This window comes from Blastocystis hominis (assembly GCF_000151665.1).
Source record: "Blastocystis hominis, Singapore isolate B (sub-type 7) whole genome shotgun sequence assembly, scaffold_12".
NCBI classification, from domain to species: Eukaryota; class Bigyra; order Opalinata; family Blastocystidae; genus Blastocystis; species Blastocystis hominis.
Genome location: NW_013171819.1, coordinates 241,740 through 265,514, shown reverse-complemented (window position 1 = coordinate 265,514; position 23,775 = coordinate 241,740). Strand labels below are relative to the sequence as shown.

Sequence of the window (23,775 nt, the reverse complement as noted above, 5' to 3'; positions counted from 1 at the left end):
TGGATGGTTCTGTTTTCTCCGTGTACAAGATGTTGTTGTTCCAAATGTCAGTGGGTGTATATCCGGTGTCTCTGTTCTTCCTTGCATTGTGTCTACGAACGGCACCATCGATCAAGTCGAACCACACACCTTTCGATTGATTGAATGGAACCATGATGTCTTCCTTGATGTCTCGGATTGCTCGTTCGGCTAGTACTGCCTTATTCGCTGAATCCATGTGATACATGGTGATGTCATACTTGTCCAAGATGTTGGTACGAAAGATGGCATTGGTGAACTCGGTGCCTCGATCAGAGCAAATATGCTTTGGTGGTCCGTATGTCTGAATGATGTCCTTCATCGCATGCGTGACTTCTGTGGCACTCTTGCTTTTCAATCGCCGAGCCATCAGGTATTTCGAATATCCATCAATGCATACAAGGACATACTTGTATCCACGATTCTTGTGGAATCCTGTACTCTTCTGTCTGCCCAACACTTCCTGAATCCATTTGTCTTGTTTGGAAGAGAAATCGATGAGATCGATGAAGTATATGTTTCTCTTGAAGCCACTGATGATCACTCGAGTTGCACCTTTTCGCTTGGCTGGTTTCCGTAGTTCCTTGATCTCGTTCATAAATGAACCGCTTTATTCAATGGCTGAAAAGTGCATGGAAATGGATGAGTGGAAGGAAGAACCACAAGCTAGTGGTTGTGATGGGACAGCGAAGCTGTCCCGGGGAGAGCGAAGCTCTCCCCATTGATTCGAAATGCAAGGACAGATGTCACTGCTTGTGCGTGTACAACGAGAAGAACGAGAGTAGTGATGATAGTGGAAGTGATATATCGATCAGTCCGACAGAGATTAAAGTGAAATGAGGGATGCCTAAATAGATTTAAATAATGTAAACATAAATAGAAATACAAATGAACTGTTGGATGAATGATGAACGTCTTGATATCACACGTAAATATGTGCATGATATGATTAATTCATTTGTTGATGATCCCAAAGGTACAAATTATCATAATGAGTATAATCCTCCTTATATGATGATAAATTCACCCGATCTTCAACATCTTCTTGTGAAATCATGTTATGATGATAAATACATAGTGAAGTGGGGTGAAGTAGGAGGACTTGCTGAACTCCGTGCTTTCAATGAGAATATCTATGATATCGAAGGTCATCGTGTGATGACATTAGGTGGTGATATAATTATCATTGATATCGATGGTGTTGCATTTGATCAACTCGAATGTGTATCGGGTAAACGATTACCGCCAAAGTAAAAAAAAAAGAGGGGAAGCCACGGCTTCCTTCTTCACTTTGTCTCCTCCCCCTACACTTCCATGATGCTTACCTTCAGTCGAGTGAAGTAATGTTCGATCGTGGTGTCTCCAGAACGTATGACTTGAATTTTCATATCTACAGGACGTACTGATGTGAATATGTTCGTGCTACTCAATGTCGTTGTTGGCACTGGATTATTCAAGCTTGCTTTAATGATTGTAGCTGTCTCGACACCCATTACGAGAGTTGGCACGCTCGTGAATCCTACAAGTGCCTGTTCATAATTGTCACAACGAAGTACGGCATCGATGGTGATCATGTACGTCTTATTGGGTTCCAATTTGATCGGTGCAGAAAGGTCCGAACCTTCCGACGTGAGTGCCTCGCTAACAACCTGGTGTCCACTTGTCCAGGAGGTGTACTCGAATGTCTTACTCAATTTAGCCGATGTGGGTGATAACGAGACTGTGCCGTTTTCTTTGACTTCCATGACGTACTTGCCAGCAGTGGATGGGATTGTTAGCTTGGACACGTTGGTCCCATTGTTGTACACGAGACACTTTTCATTGCTAGTACACCCGAGGATGTCTTTGTAGACGATCTCAGGCGTGAGATTAGTAAGAATTGGACTCTCATTGCTACTCTCGACCTTGAATGTCGCATAGCCTGCCGTGGTTGGCAATGGTAGACCATGGGCTCCATCGTTCCAGTAGGTGACGATTCTCTGCCCATGAGATCCGATTCCTAGAGCTTCATGGAAAAGACTTCTTGGTGTGACCTTGTTGAACAGGAAGTCATTGTTCGAATCGGCTGAAAGGAAGAACGTTCCCGACTTACTTGGTAAAAATAGATCCTTCGAATCACTCTTGGTCGAATTCCAGTTCGGTATCGCATACCAGTCCGACGTGCTCGTAAGTTCGAGTGCCTCGAAAATTACGGGCTTCGTCAACGCTTCCAATGAAGGACCACTATCCGGGTCAGTCGTGAGAATGAAAGAACCACTTTCTGGCAGATTGATCGCTCCGAACGCCGAGTTATTCTTGAAGAAGGGAATAGCTCCATTGGCTGGAATGATAATCGATTGTCCATCGCTACCCTTGAAATACGAGTTATCCAAGGAAGTGAAATCTTCACCTGCGACCGACCATGTGTACACATCGTCAGTCTTGGTAAGCACGTAGTTGCCATTGGTCGACGGAAATGCGAACGTGTCGAAAGAGTTGTCCGAGTAGTACTGGATACCCTCAGTCATCTCCTTGCGCTTGAACACTCCGTTCTGGAGATATACAAGTTTCTCAGGTTGTGTTGGTGTTGCCATTTACTACAGGGGAAAAACTTTGTTTTTCCCCGGGACGACTTCGTCGTCCCTTGCTATACATGGATGGGAATAAATAATTTCACTGCTATAATAAATGGCTACTACAATTCCTCCTGTGCATAACTACGAATCGCAGATTGTGTTCAGCAATCAGTCCAATAACATCAAGTCGACCGATGTGATCAATTGGACGATCGCTCCATCCGGTGATGACGTGTACTTCAATCTGTACAAGTCTCGAATGACGTTCAAGCTCAAGATCACCGGGTTGACAAATAACGCAACAGGTTCACCCAAGGTATTCTATGTTCCGGTGAAGAAGAACATGTCGGGCATTGTGAACAACACGAAGGTCACGTACACCTATTGGAATGGTGAGAACTTGGCATCCTTGCCTCTGAGTGCAGACAATGAGAACATCGGTCAGATCCGGTCACTCTTGAATGCACTCACGGACAACAAGCACAACAATGTGGTGAATGAAGGATTGAAGGAACTGTCCTACATCTACTACGATGACCGTGACTACGATACAACCGATAAAACCGCGAGAACTGCGGCCATCCTGGGTCGACCTTATGGCGGGAAGTTATTCTACAACATGCTCAAGTTCGTACAGCCACCTGGATCGACCACGGCGTACACGACGATCAATGTGAACTTTGCAGACATCTTTGAAGGTTGTTCTCAGGAACGATTCATCAATCTCACGCAGATGGATGCTCAGATCTATCCCACGAACGACGATGCATACTTCTACATCGATGCTGGTAAAATCAATACCGCTACAAGTCCGGACGCTGTTCCATCAGCCACGGCTTTCACCGGTGTGTACTTCGATACGTGTACGCTTTGGTATCACAGTTACAAGACGAGTGATGATTCGACCTTCGATCCTGAAGACACTCAGTTGGTGAAGAACCAGATCATGACCAAGACGTTCCGTATTCCAAGTGGACAGGGATTCATCGATGATCGTGTGTTGGTTAACTTCCCCGTCAAGATGATGTTCATGATGTTCACGGACGACAATGGCGATTTCTCGGAACTCCTTGATGTGCGATTCAAACGTATCTCCTTGAACATCGCTGGTGAACAGAAGCGTATCATCAATGTGGACAACACGAACACACCTGATGGAATTGATCACACGTTCTTCGAATGGATGGACTATCTTTGCAATAGTCGTTCCGACGAGTACGACACGCTGTTGACGTACAAGACCTGGTTGAATCAGTTCCGCATCTTCGCCTTCCCATTAGCCGAGTGGTTCCCGATGCGAGCATCGAATCAGATCCAGTTCGAAATCGAGTTGGAAGAGGATGTTGCAGCGACGATCCAGATGCACCTCATCATGATCCGTGCCAACACGGTGGGAGCGTAAAACGCTCCCGGGGCAGCATCGCTGCCCCGATTCAGGTGGAGAGCGTAAGGGGAGCCGCAGGCTCCCCGGGGGAAGCGTAGCTTCCCCACGCCTAACTAATATCACTTAAAGATTTCAATAAATAAATATAAATAGATATGAGCAACAAGATTCAGGTTTTCGATCTTTCCAATGCTTCTAACATTTCTCTCACTTCCACTGGATTCAAAAGAGATGGCGAATCGGCTAAGTATGTCTGCAAGATCACCGATGCTACCATTGTTTTCGTGGGTGACAACTCGAAGTTCGAAACAGACAAGAAGAAACTGTTCAACACTTTCTCCATCACACTGCCCAAGGAGCAATCGGAAGAGTTCAAAAGAATCCTCGATAAGACGAAGAGAGAGAATCAGCCGTACAGTGAATACGATGGCGAGATCCAGTTCAAAGTGAAATTGAGTCCGAACACGAAGATCGTGAATAACGACAAGAAGCCTATCAAGATCGATCTGCGAAATGTGCCCTGTGCCGATCTTCGCGAATACAAGGATGCAACGATCGATATCGTAGTAACTGGTACGAGCAATGAATTTGAGGGCAAAAATGGTGATAAGTTTTCGTACATATCACTCACAGCAACGCAAATCAAGATCAAGGATAAGAATAGTGTCTTCGATTGCGATTTCTTGTAAGAGGTATGTGTGATAGATTCCTTTTTCACTTTGGGCATCGCGGATGTCGTGATAACCAAAGTAAATAGGGGCAACGAAGTTCCTCCCTAATAAATGGAAGACAACCCCATTATTCCCAACATAGACACTACACTACTCTCGATCAAGAACCGAATAAGACGATTTAACCATCGATGTCCGTATAATAACAAACGATTGACAAGAAGAACAGAAAATACGCTCAATCAAGCCGAAGTAATGCAGGATACCATCAAACAACGGATGGAGAATGAAACCGATGAAGAAAAGAGCAAGCAATATGCCAAAATACTGCGAGAACTAGCCGACTACATCCAACCAGAGCAAACCATTGACGAGCAATTGCAGGATCTTCGACAGAACAAGGAAAGCATGGGCATTATGAAGTTCGACTGGGAACTTGATTGCCAGGACACATTCCTCAATCAATTCACACTCATCATTGCTCCTTCCAAGTCGGGTAAGTCGTTCCTCATCAACCAGTTGTGCTACGAGATACCTCACTCGTTCGACAAGATCTGCTTCTTCATGGGAAAGGTGAGCTATGAAAACAAGTGTCCACAAGTGCTCAAACATGTCGCCAACAAAGCAGGCATCAAGACACAATGGATCAACACTGACAACGAAGTACGTCCTGACTTTACCGATAGTGAGGACGTCGCGTACAAACAATTGAATGACGATGGATCAAGTGTGGCGATCTACAACGATACCACATATCCGTCCATCTACATTTTCGACGACTTGTACACGAAGCCGAACGATCACTGGGTAGTGAACTTCATGGAGCACGCATGGCTTGCATGAGTCGACATCGGAAGACCAGTTGTTTCATTGCATTCCAAGGATTCTCTCGATTGAGCAACAAGATTCTGGATAACGCCACTCGAATCTTCTTGTACTATGACATCCTTGGACGAGAGGATTTATGGCGCAAAATGAAAATACCACCACCGAGTAATCTATCCGAGGTACTTCGTGATATCCAGATGGGCATGCACACACGATGGTACTACTTGGATGACGATTCACTGGTCGAGTACGTCCCATACGGAGCTGAGTAGCAAACAACAAGCAATCAACAAGATGCGATCGAAGTTACCGAAGGCATTGAGTGATGAACGAAAACGCAAAGAAGTGGAAGAGAAACAACGACAAGTGCAGCAACTCGAAGAGGAACTAGGCCGCACTTCCGACAATAAGAAGACCAAAGTGAATAAGGGACGTACGTACAATCTCTTGGACATCAAAGAAGCCGTTGAAATCAAACCACAGGACTATAGCAAATCCATCAACACCAAGGAATTCCAGTTCGTACAGAAACCGAGAGATGGCGTGGCAAACTATACGAGCGAAGATACCAACAGCCGCCAAGGTAAAAAGGGCAAGCGTGGCTTACGTTCCAAGTACGACTTGACATGATGCCCAAAGTGAAATAGGATGACGTCTTTTTTTTTTTTACTTTGGGTTAACCATCCAAGTCACTTCGCCAACCAAGGCCAACACGAGCCTGCTTTGCTTCTTTCTCTATTTCTGGAATAATGTCAAATCTCTCTTTTTCCCATACATCCATTGGAATTGTATAATGAGTCTTACGTACCTTTTTCCCACCATACTTCTTACACAAGTCTAAAAGGATTTTATCGATCTCGTCTTTGAACGTGAAACCATTCGGTATGTCTTTCACTCTATACACACATACACGTCCCTCTCTATCCATTTTGGAACATGTACTCTTCCATTTATCTGATTTAACATGTTGTGAATAGATGTGCACATTATCATCATTTTCAACGATAATGTACGTTATGAAAAAGTACCATTGTTGACCTACTTTATTTGGCACACGGCGATTCTTCAATTCCTTGTTCGCATGGGTCATCTCTTCGTTCTCATGGGTCAGCTCTTCGTTTGCATGGGTCAGCTCTTCGTTCGCACGTCTCAGCTCTTCGTTCACCTTTCGAAGGTAGTCATTGTCCTCCTGTCGAAGACGAGTGAGGAATCTATACACATCGCAGGCAAATGCAGGATCTGCCCACATGAGGCATGCGTGAAGCAATTCTTCACAAACAATGTAACCCTGGTTAGCACCGCCGAATGTTGTAGTTTTGATATACTGAATCACATCACAAATGTCAAACTTGTCGTTTTGGGAGCCATTTGCCTGGACGGGAGAATTCTCACGACCAGTCTTTTCACTGTTTTGTCCCTCTTGACCCTCGTTTGACAGGTGACCCGAATTCCAGCCTACGCTTTTTGCCAGGTGTTCGATCACTTCTTGGGCTTGTTGATTTCGTAGGTAATCGGTAAATCGCTTGTTCGTACCATGCTTCTCGTTGTACTGTCTCAACAGATCAGAGACAAGGTACATTCGAATACCATTATCAAAACACATTCGGATCTTGTAGTCGTAGAACTCAATCTCTTCGAATTTCATTTCTATTTGTATTTATGTATTGAACTCTTTTAAGTACAATAGTTACAGTAGGGGACACAACGTGCCCCCGGGGAAGCTTGGGAGGCAAAGCCTCCCGGCGGAACGAAGTTCCGCCTAGCTTCGCCTTCCCCTTACAACCTCTGGATAGCCGGGTCAACAGCGTCGTGCGTGTACAAGTGAAGGAGTGCCAGGTAGCCACAGTTGTTGGCAAAGATCGACTGGTATTTCACTTTGTTCACACGGAACACACGGTTCGTACCTGTCAACGGGAAGTCATTCATCTCGCCAAAGCTGTCCTGGTAGTTCAGTGTTCCGTCGTCTTCACGGAAGCAAGAAACAAAGTGACCGAGCTTACCACCGTCTTCAAAGGGTATCCAGATGATGCAATTCGCTGGTTCTTTGTACTTCTTTGCCAAGGACTTGTACTTGTCCAATTCCATCACATCGAAGTCGGGTATCTCGAGTTGCTTGGCCAAGGAACGGACTTCATCGAAAGTCATTGGTTCAGCATCCACATTCATGTAGCCGTGCATATACAATTTCTTCAATACGGAGGAAGCAGAGCTTCCTCCCGGGGCAGCGTTGCTGCCCCTCAATACACTCTCCTTCGAATCACTGATTTCTCTATCTTGTTCTCGTTCTGGGGCAGTGCTGTGAGGATGCGATTCTTTTTTTTCGTCGGGACTTCAATTGCTTGTGTCTCGTTATCCAGGTCAGAAATATCGTAGCCAGTGCCAGCTTTGCTTTCCTTGCCCTGAATCTGGTTTGCCACATCGCTAACCGAATGGGACGACTTCGTCGTCCCGGCGGAACGAAGTTCCGCCACCGTACCCTTCGCCATGTCACCTATCACATTCGCGAGCTGCTTCACGGTGTCCGATCCTGTCTTGTTGCTCACATAGTTCACACCCTTGTTGATCGCGTTGTTCGCGGCATTCGTGCCAGCATTTACCAGGATATCGGTGATGGGTTTTAACTTGTCGGCATTGTTGTCGTACCATCCTTTGATCTTGTTCCAGGCATTCTTGAAGAACGTGCCAACACGACTTGAACCGGCGTACAAGGCTCCACCTCGGACTTCGATGTTTTTACTTTGTCGTTCGATGGCTTTCATGGTCTTCAACACGTCGTCGTAGTCGGATGGGTTGATTCCATTGAGGAACACAGCAGAAGCACCGCCGGATCGAAGATCCGGCGAGGGGGAAGCTGTGCTTCCCCCTGTCGCACCACCGAATTTCAGCGCACCTCCCTCCTTACCCTTCACTAGCTCTTTGAGACTCGAGATGATCTGTGGAGCCATCTGAATGAGTGCTGGGATGATCGTGGCAGCAAGAGTACCAAGTGCCCCTCCTTTCTTGAGTCCGGTTAGCTCGTTCATCAATTGCGCTTCATTGAATGCCAGTGCTCCTCCGGGTTTACAACTTCCTCCTGAGTTAACATCGTTGAAGCCAATAGCTCCACCGGTGTCCTTGGGGGAGGCAACAGCGTTGCCTCCCGGGCGACCGTTGGTCGCCCCATTGAAACCAATGGCACCAGCACTTTTCGCTGGAGCTCGCTTCGTCACCCCTCGTTTCTTGGCTCTCTTTGGCGTGTTGTTTACTGGTGTTTCGAGTTCCTTGTGAAGATTCAATGTCTTGCGTCGATCCACAATCGTTCCACTATCCTGTTCTCGGAAATCGGGTTCGCCATAGAAAGCAGATATATCAACAGTGAATGGAATTGCCATTTATGTATGGGGGAAATCGTAGATTTCCCCGGGGCGATGTACATCGCCCCTATGTATGGGGAGAATTTCATTCTCCCCGGGGAAGCAGCGCTTCCCCATGCCTACAAAGAGGGAGGAAGCTTCGCTTCCTCCCGAGGCGACCAACGGTCGCCTCCAAAGTGAAAAGAATATTGCCCGTCTTCATTTAGCCATTGAAACCCTGTGTAATGAACATATCCTTGATCGTGTTGTACGTATTTTGCAGATATTGCTCGAATTGTTGATCTACATTGACAGCAAACCGTTTGATCTTGTTTTTCATATGGTTCAAATAATCAGGAGTTAGGTCCTTACTATTAGCTACTCGTATGAAGAAACTCATCAGTTCGGAGTCTTCATTTCGATCACGATAAGCCCTGAAGAGACGTGAGAATCCAAGGTCATTTGCAAATTGAGCGAAAACAGGATTGTTGAAATTGCGAGCAAGCAAACTTGAGAAAGCAATGAAATCGTCGCGAGTATCATCGCTTTCCCAACTTTCCTTGGTGTCATTAGAATCTGTACTTTCATATGCGTCAATCAAGGCTGCAGCTCGATTCACTTGATCGATTGCTTGAGGTGTGAAACTAGCATTTACACTTTCAGATTGACGACCGTCCAGTACAATCACAGGTTGAATTTGTGGCTGATTCCGGAAATATTCATATGATTGCCAAATGGCATCCATTAAGTTCTGGATTCCTCTCATATTCTGCTGATACAATTGTTGATATAATTGTTCCCGGGACAGCTGAGTATTTGCAAGTTGATTACCCAATGCAGTAAACATCTGACCAGTTTGAGCATGTCCATCAACAACTGCATTACCAACATTTGTTAATAGGTTGTTAGTTTGAGTCTGATTGTCAGTGAGTTGGCTACTCATGGAAGTGAATCCATTTGTCAGCAGGTTACCAGTTTGAGTCTGATTGTCAGTGAGTTGATCAACAATTGCACCCGTAGAATCTTTGATTAACTTGGTTGTTTGAGCTTGTCCTTCTTCATATTGGTTACCCAGAGCGTCCGTGTCATCGAATAATTGCTGCCTAGTTGCCTTTCCCTCTTCTTTAACAACTTTACCAAGAGTTACCAATTTCATATTCATAAGCGCTATTCTATTAGAAATACCTCTAAACAAAGGTGAGAATCGATTGAATGATTCAACCAACCGTTTGTTGATTTTATCATATGCTTTTGCCAACTCAGCAGATACAAATTTCTGAATGAAGCTGTTTCGCTCTAGCCATTGTTTCAAGAAATCATTGTACTGCGCCTTCATGAACTCTGTCAATTCATCAATTCGCATTTCACTTTGGGTTGGAATCAATGCTTGGATATCAGCAATTGCAGGAGGATCAGGTTTGTTTTCAATTCCTTGGAGACGAGCTTCGACTCCTTTCAGATATCTATTACTCTCCTCAATCACAGCCTTCTGTTGATTTACCAAGTCACCAATTTTCTGGATCAACTTGTCGTCTCCTGTCGCAATGCTTCTTGTCAGTTTAGCATACTTATCACTCAACGACTTGATTCCATCGTTCGTATTTGTCAATTTTGTTTGTACACCTTCCAACAATTCTAACATCTTAGGATAACCCTTGTCCTTATCTTCCAGGAAATTGATTCGTTGTGCTACAAAAGCTATTGCATTATAAATATTGACAAGGTTCACCTCGATATCAAAGCTGTTCATCACAGCAATCACTTCATCCAACTTCTCGAGAATGGGCTTCACATCCATCTTTTGTACGATCTGATTCGTCACATTCAGAGGTTGTACTTCGGGTTTGACCATCCATCGACCACGTTCAACATAGCCTGCAGATACCAAATCATCGTATGGCTGTTTACCTCGTTTCACTTTCTTTGTCACACCACTTTTATATACCGTACTATTGTCGTCATTCCACAACAGGAATGTTCGCTCTGGATCACCTTGTGCTGTCACATTATCTCGCAAGCCAGAAAAATCATTATGAATTATTGCACTCTGTTGAGCAAATGTGTTGATACTTTCTCCCATCTGTTGAGCTGCACCCGTTATGGCATCAGCAGCATTCTTCATTTCGTTGATGCTGGCTCCAAGATCACCAGGCAAATTCACGATTTGTGCATTGCCAACCTGTGTTCTCTTGTACTTGAGACGATAGGGTGATACTGGCTCATATCCAAATGGATTATCAAACACAGCTCGTTTCTCCATATCAGATAACTCGTGATTCACAGACTGAACAATGATCTTGTTGAATCGTTTCTCAATTTTAGCATTGTAGACCGCGTTGTCCTCGAATGAGTACAACAGTACGTTCTCATCGTCAATTCGCTGCATTTGATATCCACGCATGTCAGAGACGGATACACGGCGACGTTCAGCAGGTGAGAGATTCATGTACGAATCAAACAAGGTTCGCTTCTGTCGCCATTGTTCGCTCCTCATTCGCTGTTGATTGAATTCACTTTCAACGACTTTATCGAAATAACGATTCAACATCTTGTCCATCATGTTTCTCGACTTCACTTTGTGTGGCTTATATCGAATGATTGGAATTGTAGCAACGTATTCATCCATTTACTATGGGAGGAACAATGTGGGGCGACTTTGCCGTCTCCCCTTCTTTACTTTGTATCTTTCGAATAACACGAAATCGTGAATGAGATGTACACATTCGAATTCAAGGAGATCGGACGGTCATTCGCGTCCGTCAGTACCCAATCAATGTAGTCCAGGTTCGATTGTTCAATCACATCGATCGATAGGTTGTCCCAGGTGATCATGTTGTTCAGTCCCATCGATACATGAATCAGGTTATCGATCAACGGACTCTTCAGACCGAATGTTTGAGCATTGATACTACTATAGACTCGGATCACACTCATGCCATTCGTGATGTCGTAAGGTTCCGTGGCAACCGTGGAAGCACTTACCACACTATCCAACTTGAGGATACTCGTGTAATCAGGTGCGCCACTAAGGTCAACAGCGGTCGCCACGTCACTGTTCAGGTATGCTTGGTTAACATCGTCTACCTGGATGGAATCGGCTATCGCACGGCATAACTCGGTAATCGAGTAGTAGCCAGGACCGACGTTGTAGACCATTTCAAACCCTGACAACATTTGAACCTTCACCACATTTATTGCACGAATGTTCCAGAGAGAAGTGGTATCGATCTTGCATGTAATCGAAGTGATCTTGTACACAAGGTCACGAGGCATGATCACTGTGTTGAACGTTTCATGGTATCGTTCGTTGTTCTTCTGAATTACTGTATTGTGGTTAATAACACTTACCGGTAGTGCACGATTATGACTCATTTATTGTGTAGAAGTGAATGCACACTGTGATCGGCATTGGCAGGGCAATCGTTGCACCAGTCTTATCGGTCAACGAGAATGACCATTTGCGACTTTTGGGAACCACGACGTTCATGTGTGCATTCTCCGTAAACTCCTCGTTCAATACAACCAACGGAGACTGTCGTCGTTCTTGCATGTTGTTCACTCGATCAAGGACAAGGCAGGTGCCAGGCGATTCTCCCTTCATAGTCACTCTGTCGATTACCATGTCGCTTTTGATGAGATTGTTACTTGTGAATTCATGTTCGTACGTTCGAGCAATGTTGAACACTAGATTCATTTATTATTTCCTCCTGAAACGGTGAATCCGATTAGCAGGTACACGTTACCGATGAACGATAGCGGGTCACCATTTTCGTCCTTCAATTCGTACACGATGCGATCAAGCAATTCAGAACATGGTACCAACATGCGATTCTTGTAGAAGTAGTTCTTGTACAAGCTGTCCATCGGGACATTCGCAAGCAGTGGTATCGTCTTGCTTTTCACGATGTTGCAATACAGCTGTATGTTCGATAGACCGTTCGTGATATCCACAGGATACTCGGCAACCATTGGACCATAGTTGGCATAGTACACACCATCGTCGAAAGGGATACGCCATGTATGCGATTGCGATCCTGAAGCGGGAACGATGGTTCCCAGGTTGCCACTCAACGAGAACACGTAGTCCGCATGAATGTAGTAGCCATCTGACTCGGGTATCCATCGTATGTTTAGTGCAGCAGAGTTGAAACATTGGTTCAATCGCCATACCAAATCAGCCTGTGTCAATCGTGATGGTATGGTCCACGTGAATGTCTGAGCATCATCCGTGTACGTGATATCAGTCTCAACATTCTCGTTATCCAGTGTCATCACGCCGTACGGGAAGCGCATCGTTGAATCACCCTTGTACGTTTGTGACTCTTCCCAATCAACGAAGTCAGCCGACGTGAACGAGTGGGAACCTATGAATCCAACGCGTGTAGGCTGTATGAACGTCACAGTCATTTCACGATTCGTGATCACACTCCTATTAAGCATGTTCGACGCCGTTAGTCCATCAATGTTCGCCATCGCAAACTCGTAAGGCGTTGTCAACTCGGGCATTCTGATGTAGTAATTACGATGAAATGTGAAATCGATTCTACGAGTCAATCCTGGAGTCAATGGCAAATAAGGATTGTCATTGGATATGACTAGCATATCAGGATGATCATTACTTCGAGGTGCTAAGACTATAAGACCACCATTTTCCACTCGATCAAATATCCGATATCCATCGATTGCATTGAAACCATTAGCCACCATCTGCGCGATCTTCAAAGCACTGTATGATCCTCGTGCGATTGTTACATCCACTGTCTTGTCGTAACCTTCGAGTCCAAGGACGAGATGTGTTGTATCAACCCAGACACTATCGTTGTACACACTGTCCTTGGAATACAATGGTCCGAATGACCCACCTCGCTTATCCTCGTTAATCGTTATGGGCACATTCATGTTCTCAGCTGTCATGTCAAACTCAAGGTCAGGTGCGTAAGCTTTCGCAGACCATGTTACTCTATCGTCTGCTTTGCCACCAGTCCATGCAATGGCTTCCTGGTGCGATGATGTGATATCACGTGCCTGTTGATACTTCGCATTCAACTGTGATAAGCACGAGTTCCTGAGTGTTTCCAATGACATCAGTGTTTCCGTGTCTTCCGTTAAGTAGAATGTGCCAGAATCGAACAATGAACCATCATCATTCGTCATCGTGTACGTCACTTGTGGCTTCAGTATGAAGAAGGATGTATTCGTGCGCAATTGCCAGTCATACTCGACATAGCATGGATCGAGGTATGCATGACCACCAATACCTTGATCATTCGTCATATCAGGTGGTAAATCGCTTTCAGGGTTGAACGAAGTTTCCACTGGTCGTTCGATGCACAGATTGCGTACCGTTGATGCCAATTTGAACCATGGAGTCCAACCAAAACCATTGATCGTCGTGTCAACACTGGATCGATCGAAATACCACCCGTCTGCTTGGACATTGAAGCGAACATGATCATCCTCGATCGTCATGGATGTGAGTGGAAGCACTTTCACCATTTCAGCACCGACAGCCTCGATGAACTCGCTGAACGTGTAATAACCGACAGGCAATATCAACATGTGCGATTCCCTGTCATCAGTAACAACCACTTGATTACACGAGGAAGACAGGTAGTAGCGCTTCGGGTTGTCCACTCCTTTCACCAAGATGTCCGATTCGAATCCAAGGATCGACCTGATCTCTGGTGCATTCGTGAAATCGATCATGTAGAAGTGATCTACCGTGATGTGGAACGCATTCTCACCGCTATACACCAATTCGAACAGGGCATCACTTGCATTCAGCTTTGCAATGATCGTTTCGATGTCGTATGCACCGCGTGGTATCGCGATCTCTTGAATCGTAGCGCCAGCATTGATTAGCACCACTTGATCAGTCGGCACATTGTGCAACACGAAGTCCGTATACAACGACACAGACGAGATGTAGCACTGGTCGAATGAGAGAGGATTGTCCAGCTTCACTTCCTTCTTCGTGGTATTACCGAACACTTCGATCATGGAGAACTGGTTTGCAGAGGCAATTGAGGAAGGCACTTCATCATACACGTCCTCAATCGTCAACTGCAGTTCGAATTCGCCGTTCAGACGCATCATCTTGCCATCCATATCGCGGAACACGAACATCAATTGATCAAACCGAGTGATCATTGGTATACGCACGTCTTCCACAGTTCGCACATAGTCAGTTGTTGGATCGTCAATGATCATCGTGGTGAGCAGGTTGTTGTTCTGGTTGGCAATCTTCAGGTCCGATGATCGCACGATCGTCGAGTAGACTTGGATCACTTGGCGATTTCGCGTGATATCAATCACATTCGATCCACTGAACGAAGCAGGTAGAATGACCGTTCGTCCATCGAAGCCGAGGATCTCACGAATGTCAGGTGCATTCGTGAAGTCAATCGTATGTGGAGACTGAATCCAGATACAGCCGAACGACGAGGCATTCGTGGATATGGAAAATGTAGTATCGGTCATGGTATTGAGCAAGGCAATGATCTCACTGATCGTGTAATAACCAGCAGGGATCGTCACAGTCTCGTCATTGCTGTTAGTAATCACATTGGTCGTGTCTACGTTATTAAACATCGAACCATTAGGATGAAACAGGACAGTCATGGAAGTGATGTAGGGATTCTTGTACTTGTACGGATTGATCCATGTAAATGAGCCGTTGGTAGGTGAGCCTTGAATAAGCATGGAGTAGTGCATGGTCTTTCTCTCTTTACCTTAGTCAACAAGACAATGGGGAGGAATCGAAGCAGGGAGAGGCGTAGCCTCTCCCGGGGCAACGTACGTGGGGGAGCATAGCTCCCCCGGGACGACGAAGTCGTCCCTCGTTGTCCCCATCACATCCATGGATACCATGGCCTACAATGGAAGTCAGGTTAACATTGGCCGAAATTGGCAGTCATGGGTTTCCGCGCGTTTCTTGTTATGGACAATACGGTAGCCAGGCAGGCAATGGCAGGAAATGGCCGAAAATGGTCGAAAAATGGTCGAAAAAAGTTCACCGCGGTTATTTGGTAGAAAATGGATTTTCGCGTGTTTCGAGTCATTCCCCTACTACTTACTATCAACCCTGAGACCGGCAAACAAATCAAAATCGGTGGGCCGACCTGGAAGCGATTGGCGGCCAAGTACTACATGGTCGGCGATAGGTTCACCGATCAGACCATTCCTAATTCACGAGTGTATCTGTCGAACAAGATATTTGGGATGAAACTAGCAACACCGAAACCACAGGTAACACATCGTAAACGAGTGACTGGCCCTACAAACGAGAAGTACGTGTTCGTAGGAAGCAAGGCATGGAATGAGCTGTACAACCTGTACGAGTGGGATGGGCACAAATTCGGTGAGAAGCGACAACTTCACCTACCCGGTTACCTTAACACCGTGGAGAAAAGGCGTGAAATGAGACGCAATAGAGCATTCGAACGCTTTGATCGCAAGGTCTCACAGGGACGCTTAGATAATGTGATCGATTCGTCACTGGGATATGCACTCACACACTATCACACCGTGGAAGGAGACATGTACAAGGAATGGATGAATGAGAAGCGTACCAAGAAAGACTTTCGTCTCAATAACGATGATGACAATAGACTGTGGGTTCGACTACCGGATGGAAAGAGCGATGAGGAAGTGAAACCGATCAACCTCATATTCGATGAGACAGAAGAGTTCAATGAGATCGTGAAGAACTTCATCATCAAAGGAATGCGTGAGTACAACCAGTGTTTCGTCACCATCATGGCATACAATCTCATATGGACACATGACGGAGATCCCAAGATTCTCAATCTCACCGATGATCGATTGGGACACTTCCGCATCGTTCACCGAGATCGTATCGACGAGTGGATCGAGGACTACCTGAAGTGGTACAGAAATGCCGTAGAGGAACAGGAGACAGAGGGAAGCGGTTTTGAATACGCTGGTTGGATCGGCTTCCATGTCGAGATGTTCCCACTTCGCACATTCATAGGACACAAGCATCCAACACCGTTCGTCATTGGACAGACAGCGGTCAACCTGAACATCGATGACAACCGGTGCCTGCAACGGTGTCTCATTCTGGCAAGTGAAGGCGGACACAAGATTATTGCGAATCGCAAGATAGGCGATGCGAGTGTGTACAATAAGTGATGGAAACAACCCGATAAGTACAAAGTATTCGGAGTGACCATTCACGAAGTGGAGGAGGCGATGGACATTCGCGACAATGCACCCTTCGATCAAAGTTAAGAGAAATTCGCCACATTGGAGGCATTGTTGAAAGTCTCACTCAATGTATTCGAGGTCACACTCTTGCCTGGATACACCGATATGACGAAGGAGCAATTCGATTTATTCACATGCGATGTCGTGTATAAAAGCAAGGAGAAAGCATGTCCTCCTCTGTCCCTCTGCATCTTGAACGACCTGAATCTACCCGAGGGAACCCCCCAAGCATTTCTTGTACATCAAGGACTTGAATGATTTCAAGCATCATGTCACACGACGAAGTGATACAAAGAATAGACATACAGCAAGAAACGTGAAGTGCAGGTTTTGTGATGACTTCTTCGGATCTTGCAAAGCTGTTCATGCTCACGAAGTACAAGCACATCGAGAACTCGTCAATGAAAGCGAAGAGTACGACTTGGCGAATGAGGAGACTCGGTTGCGATTCACCAACCAGAGATACGAAATGCCAGCACCGGTCGTCGTGTACGCTGACTTCGAGTCAGCCATTGACGACAAGAACAGATACAAGCCAATCATGTTATCCTGTCTAGCCGTGTCTCGTATCCCTACCATCCAGACTCAACTGAGAGTCTTCCATGCACCACACGAGAGCGAAGAAGAGCTTCGTCCTTTCATGGACTATCTCGTGCAATTGCAAGGGAGTGTGAAAGAATATCTCTTCGATGAATTACCCATCGAGAACTCTCCGAGCATCGAGAAGGACTTTCGTGCAACAACTATGTGTCCCTTCTGTCGCAAGAAATTGGAAAACGACAAGGTTAGACATCACGCACATGTGGCAGGTGAATACACCACAGGAAAGGGAGAGGTACGCCACTTCGAAGCCGGACAGTACATCTGCACCTGTTGTACCAAGTGTAACCTACAACTCTCATTCAACAAGAAGAACTATCGTCTGCCAGTCTACTTCCACAATGGATCTCACTACGACTTCACATTCATCATGAAGCTCATCGCGACGATGCCTGGAGATTTGGAAGTCATTCCAACCACTGAAGACAAGGAAATGCAGATCGAGTACAACGGCATTCAATTCAAGGACTCGTTGAAACTCATCAGCAGTCCACTGCGTTCCATTGTGGCTCAGATACTTGGAGGGAACCTCGATTTGTACGTGCACACCAAGCAACAACTATGCAAGTACTGTGAATCTCGAGGTAAGCAATGGAGTGACGAATACATCGATTTGTTGACACGGAAGGAACCCATGTTCTACAGTCTCATCAAATCATACGAGACGATGAACAATACCGTCATTCCTTCTCGTAAGCAATGCATTGATGATATGAAGGGAGAGATGATGTCCCAAGACGAATATGATGACATGGTGAAGCTGTAGAAGACCTTCGATATCAAGACATGGGGTGAATACTACGAATTGTACAATGTACTCGATGTGACTCTCATGGCTGATGCATTCGAACACTTCCGAGTTACCACACTGAATGCATTCGGTGTTGATCCAATGCATTACATCACAGCACCACAAATGGCCTATTCGCTCTTCTTGAAGGTGACAATGGAGGGCGATCATAGTGAGAGTAGCCTCATGACCCTCGCAAGGAAATGGGCTCAGTACATCATGCGCATCAACGCCAACGAGGGACTTGCCGAGAAACAACTGGTGAAAGTGTTCTTGAATCGCATGGGTGAGTTCTATGAGAGCAAGGGCATTCGATTGATGGAGACAAATGAAATCGATGACTTCATGCGATTATTGAAGAACCTGCGAGGAGGCATCACACAGATCGTGAAACGACATGCCAAGGTCAACATTGACAACAAGGAGCAAGTAACGTCGTCCCAAGGCATCTACTACCTGGACGCCAACAACCTGTACGGTGGAGCCATGCATCGAATGATGCCTTACGAGTTGGTGGGTGTACCTGAACGACGAGAAGTGATGGAGAAGATCAATCGTGATCCAAATGGGTGGGTGCAATCATTCAAGACGTTCGGCAAGTATGGATTCTTCGTCGAGTGTGACATCGAGACACCAGTGGAGTTACACGACAAGTTCAATGACTTACCATTCTTCCCCGTACAGAAGGCGGGCATGTACTCCGATGGAATCAAGAAGTACGCTGAGAAGAACGACATTGTGGACAAAGTGAAAGAGGTGAATACACCGAAGCTCATCTGTGATCTTGTACCTCGTCAAAAGTATCTCGTGCATTACTCTCTGTTGCAACTGGGCATTCAACAGGGATATCGTGTCACACACATTCACCATCTCATTCGATTCAAGCAGGCACCGTTCATCTTCGAGTATGTCAATATGCTGAGTGAGAAACGAGCGAAGTCCAAGACCACTGTGGAGAAGAACCTGTATAAGCTGTTGGCAAACTCCACCTATGGCAAATTTGTGGAGACTGGATTGAAACGGATGAAAGTGAAGTTCGCTAACACATGGAATGAACGTGAGGCAATCATTCAGAAGCATGGATATGATATGATTGCTGGGACAACCATATATTCCGAGAATCTGATCGGCATCAAATTGAATACACCCGTGCGCAGGGTGGTGAAGCCATTCTTCATCGGGTTCGCCATTCTGGACATGTCCAAACACATCATATACGATTTCTACTACAATGTGCTCAAGACGACATTCGATAACGTGGAGCTGTTGGGACAGGACACGGACTCACTCATCGTGCAGTTGCACGATCGCGCTAACATCGTTCACAAGATGTGTGACATGTACAAATCGTTCGACTTCTCGGAATTGGACAACACAAGCTACTTCTATGGAGAACTCGTGAAGTATTACGAGAATGAAGTGGACAAGAGCAAGTTCCCTTCATTGGACTCGTTCCTCAACTTCAACAAGAAGTTGCCTGGCCCCATTTTCAAGGACGAACACAACGGACATCGCACCACAGAATTCGTTGGACTGAAATTGAAGATGTACTGTCTGGTTGATTAGAAGCATGTCGTATATAACGCCACGAAATATGTTCCTCGCAACGTGGTGATCGATGGAAAGAGAATGAGCGTGAAGAACATCGATTTGTACAAGCGTGTCCTTGAGGCAGAGAAGAAAAAAGGAGATGCATTAATTGAAAAAAGCTTCAAGCGCATCAACAATCAGGCCTTCGATATTACCACGAAGGAGCAGACCAAGACACACATGACGTGCACAGACAACAAGCGATGGATCTTGGACGACAACGTGCATACACTAGCATTCGCGCATTACCGATTGAAGAACATGTAGGGGAACCTGTGGCTCCCCCACGAATGCTCCCCTCTGTAAAGGAGATGTTGTTTTTCTTTTAACTTTGGACTGTGTGGGAGGGGAATCAGAGGCTCCTATAATAATAGGTAATTGGCGTGGTTTTGCGCGATAGTTTGATCCCTGCCGACAAGAGGCGTCAGAGGTACCTCGGATTGCATGGAGACACAGGGTGGAGTGGCTGTTTAGTATGACCGACCCAGCTGACAGGTAAAAAATGGTCGAAAATGGCGGCAATAAATTTTCGCGCAATAGACGCCGTCGATTTTCAGCTAAGGTTAATTTTTGGTCCCTTAAAGTCTTGTGAAGACTATGAAATTATGTGAACAACGGCCAGCGATGGAAGATGGGGTTTGTGAGGCGACTTTGGACGGCAGGCATGCAGTTGATGGGGTCTGAAGGCCGAAAAAGGCGGTCCATAGTTTTCGCGCAATAGACGCCAATTACCTAATTCTTTTGTAATGCATCAATTTAACTATTATCCGTATGAATGATTTTGATAGAATCTATGGCTTTTCATTAGTAGTATCTAATCTATTGTCTAGTGTAATTTTACTGACAAGTATGTCAAAATACACTCTGCACAGCAATAATACACATCCGTGGAATAATAAAATAAAACCTCAAATGGAATAAAACACGTTAGCGGCAAGCGAAAAAGACTATTTGCAAACGTACTGCTATACAGTTGATATTAGCAACACTGATAATTATTAATAATGTGATGGAAATAGTAGAGATAGAATCAAAATAACAGAACTGTTAAATCGTATTTACACTTTTAATGGTAAAACAATCTACTTTTAATATTTTGTTTTCGTTTTTATTACTTAACTTCTCGTATTACATATTATTCCAATGTTGACTCTAGGTAAATAGTTCTGTATGATGGTTTTCTTTTCAGGAACGTTTTTTATACCTCTTCTGTTCGTCATTTGTATTTTTACTTACTTGAGTCGTGTAATTTCTTTCTTTGCCTTTCATAGTAGAACTTCTCCAACGAAGTGTATGGCAATTCCAAGAATAGCAATATTCAGAATAAAACTATCTCCTTCAGAGGTGTTAAACCTAATAAGTCATTATCTCTCTCTTCACGTTTGAAAAATAACTGTTCTGCTACTATTTACAAGCTTTCTTCTTCTACTAATAGTTCTTTTGCTTCTTCTCTCACTACCAATGTCTCTCATGCAAAAATGCCTCCATCCTCACTTTCTGTGAAAAATCGTTTTGCAGAGAAAAAGAATAAGGGGAAATACTCCAGAAGATCTAGTTTCCATTATTCGAAATGGCGTTTGAGGAATAGTGCAGATATTACGATTTCGCAACAAGCTCGAGTACAGCAGCAGCATCGATTTGACGCCTATCTTCGATCTTTAGACGCTTCATTTCGAGCTAAGTCAGTATTTACGATCAACCACATTCCCCACGCTGAGTCCGGTTTGGGCAACGTAATCAACGGAATCATGACGACTGCGTATATTGCAGCCGTCTCTAATCGTTCATTTCACAGTACTTTCCTGGTGAGTGCGTGACGTCTAGTCGAGTCTTCTCCCAGCTTTTTTCAATCGTTCTTTGTCCCCTTCCCTAATCTAGACAAGCTATCTAGTAGAATACCATTATCGCGTTGCTACGACTTCAAAGGCGCCCAGGAACTCCGAAAGTTTTTCTCATCGTATCCACTGTTTTACCTCCGGAAAAAACCTCAGCTTTGCTACATTTATTACATCGATATCACCGATCGCGATATCAATCTGAGGTTCTATCGCTCCATTCTAGAACGCAACGGACTGATTCCCACAGTTTCAGGACCTGTTTCAGCCGTTTGGGCAGGTACAGAGTTTCGGTCGCTTATGTTCCGATTGCTTCTCAACCCGGATTTCGAAATGTGCACGAAGATAAACGGGCATTTGACGAAGCTGCATGAACGAACAATGATCGGAATTCAGCTTCGAATGGGCGGGAAACTGGCGAATTTCCACGAGAGAGAGATGCAGGGAGAGTATGCGATGAACGTCGCATTGAACGAAGTGGCGTTGTACATGAAAAAACATGGATTGAATCGAAACAACACGTTTTTGTACATCTCCACAGATTCGAGTCATGTGTTGGAAAAGATTTATAAGGTCGTGAGATCCACAGGAGTCGATTTCATTTATCAAATGAAAGATTTTGCGATCGGTCATTCGTCCCCCGCTAAATCGAAAACCGAGATATGGGGAACTTGGAAGAGTTTCTATTATCGAGCCATGTTGGATATGTTTATTTTGAAAGACAGCGATTATTTGATTTGGTCGGAGGGTAGCAGTTTTGGACTGTCTGCGGTTGGAATGTTGAAAACGTTCGATAATGAGGTGTCCAGTGAAGCGTTCTTGAAGGAAAAAGGGTTACAATGTTCGGTGTATTCGATGAGAAAGAAGGCGGGAGAGACGTTTATGATTTCACTCGAGCGAGGAAAAAGGGAGAAAAAGTTACAGTTTGATGTTTGAGTGGGATGTGTTTCTTGAGATCTTTGTAACTGAGATATTTTATATATCTAAAGTTACTGAATACTATATTTTTGAATATGATGTTTGTGAGAAACATGAGTCAAAAGAATTAGAAAAAATCCATTACTACGATTTTTCATGGAGATTATGACAAAAGGATTATTATGGAAAATGATATTACATCCTCAATTGTCTCCATTATGTACCACATAGTAAAAATGCAAAAATAGAGGATGAACCAGAAGTAAATAGCATCAGATCTATAATCCATATCATTTTCGTTCATTATCTGCATCTCTATTGCCAACAACCAGGCAAGTTTCGCAAAATGAACTTTCCAAATGTATCGGCAACAACAGCCACCAATATTATTCGTTTATACACGTTTCTACCCCTTTTGTTTCTTAATTGTTCTTGATGAAGCATCGTGTGATCTTCCGAAAGTTGGGAAGAAAAACTTCCCACCGAACTGCCATGCTTAGGTACATTTTCGTTCGTTTCCAAGTAAGATTTAGGAACTTAACCACTTCCCTTATTGAGCATGATAGAATTCGAACAACGGTTACGCGTGCTAAGGAGGTGAGGCGTGTAGCCGACCAAATGGTCACACTGGCGAAAAAGGGTAATAGTGCTTATTTTGAGTTCCAGATAGGTACGGATTATGCACGTCAGCGTGCTGCTGTGACTGTGAAGACAGATGAAGCAATGGAGAAGTTGTTTGATACAATAGCAGGACGATACAAGTTTTTTGTTTTTCTTTTTTACGATTGCTTCTAGAGATCGAAATGGTGGTTATACGCGTATTATGAGATGTGGTTACAGAGATGGAGACAAAGCTCCCATGTGTTATATTGAATTTGTGGATCGGTAGATTTTTGATGGCATTCTGTGATAGTATAGCGAAGGGGAACTGCGTTTATCCAGAAAAGTTGGGAATGAGAAAGAGGAAGTGATATTCGACAAGCTTCTTAACATATATCGCAGAAGTGATAGCGTTTAGCTACCTA

The 23,775-nt window shown here is 44.7% G+C and overlaps 1 protein-coding gene; it reads left to right on the top strand.

The window, feature by feature from the left end:
* Nucleotides 1-23,185: 23,185 nt before the first annotated feature.
* GSBLH_T00001602001 (Ribosomal protein L17) lies at nt 23,186-23,730 on the top strand (the record flags this gene model as incomplete). XM_013040030.1 has 3 exons in its annotated part: nt 23,186-23,250; nt 23,284-23,390; nt 23,421-23,730. The coding sequence occupies 3 exons, from the start codon at nt 23,186-23,188 to the stop codon at nt 23,543-23,545; spliced, it is 297 nt and encodes a 98-aa protein (XP_012895484.1). The 3' UTR covers nt 23,546-23,730.
* Nucleotides 23,731-23,775: the final 45 nt, after the last annotated feature.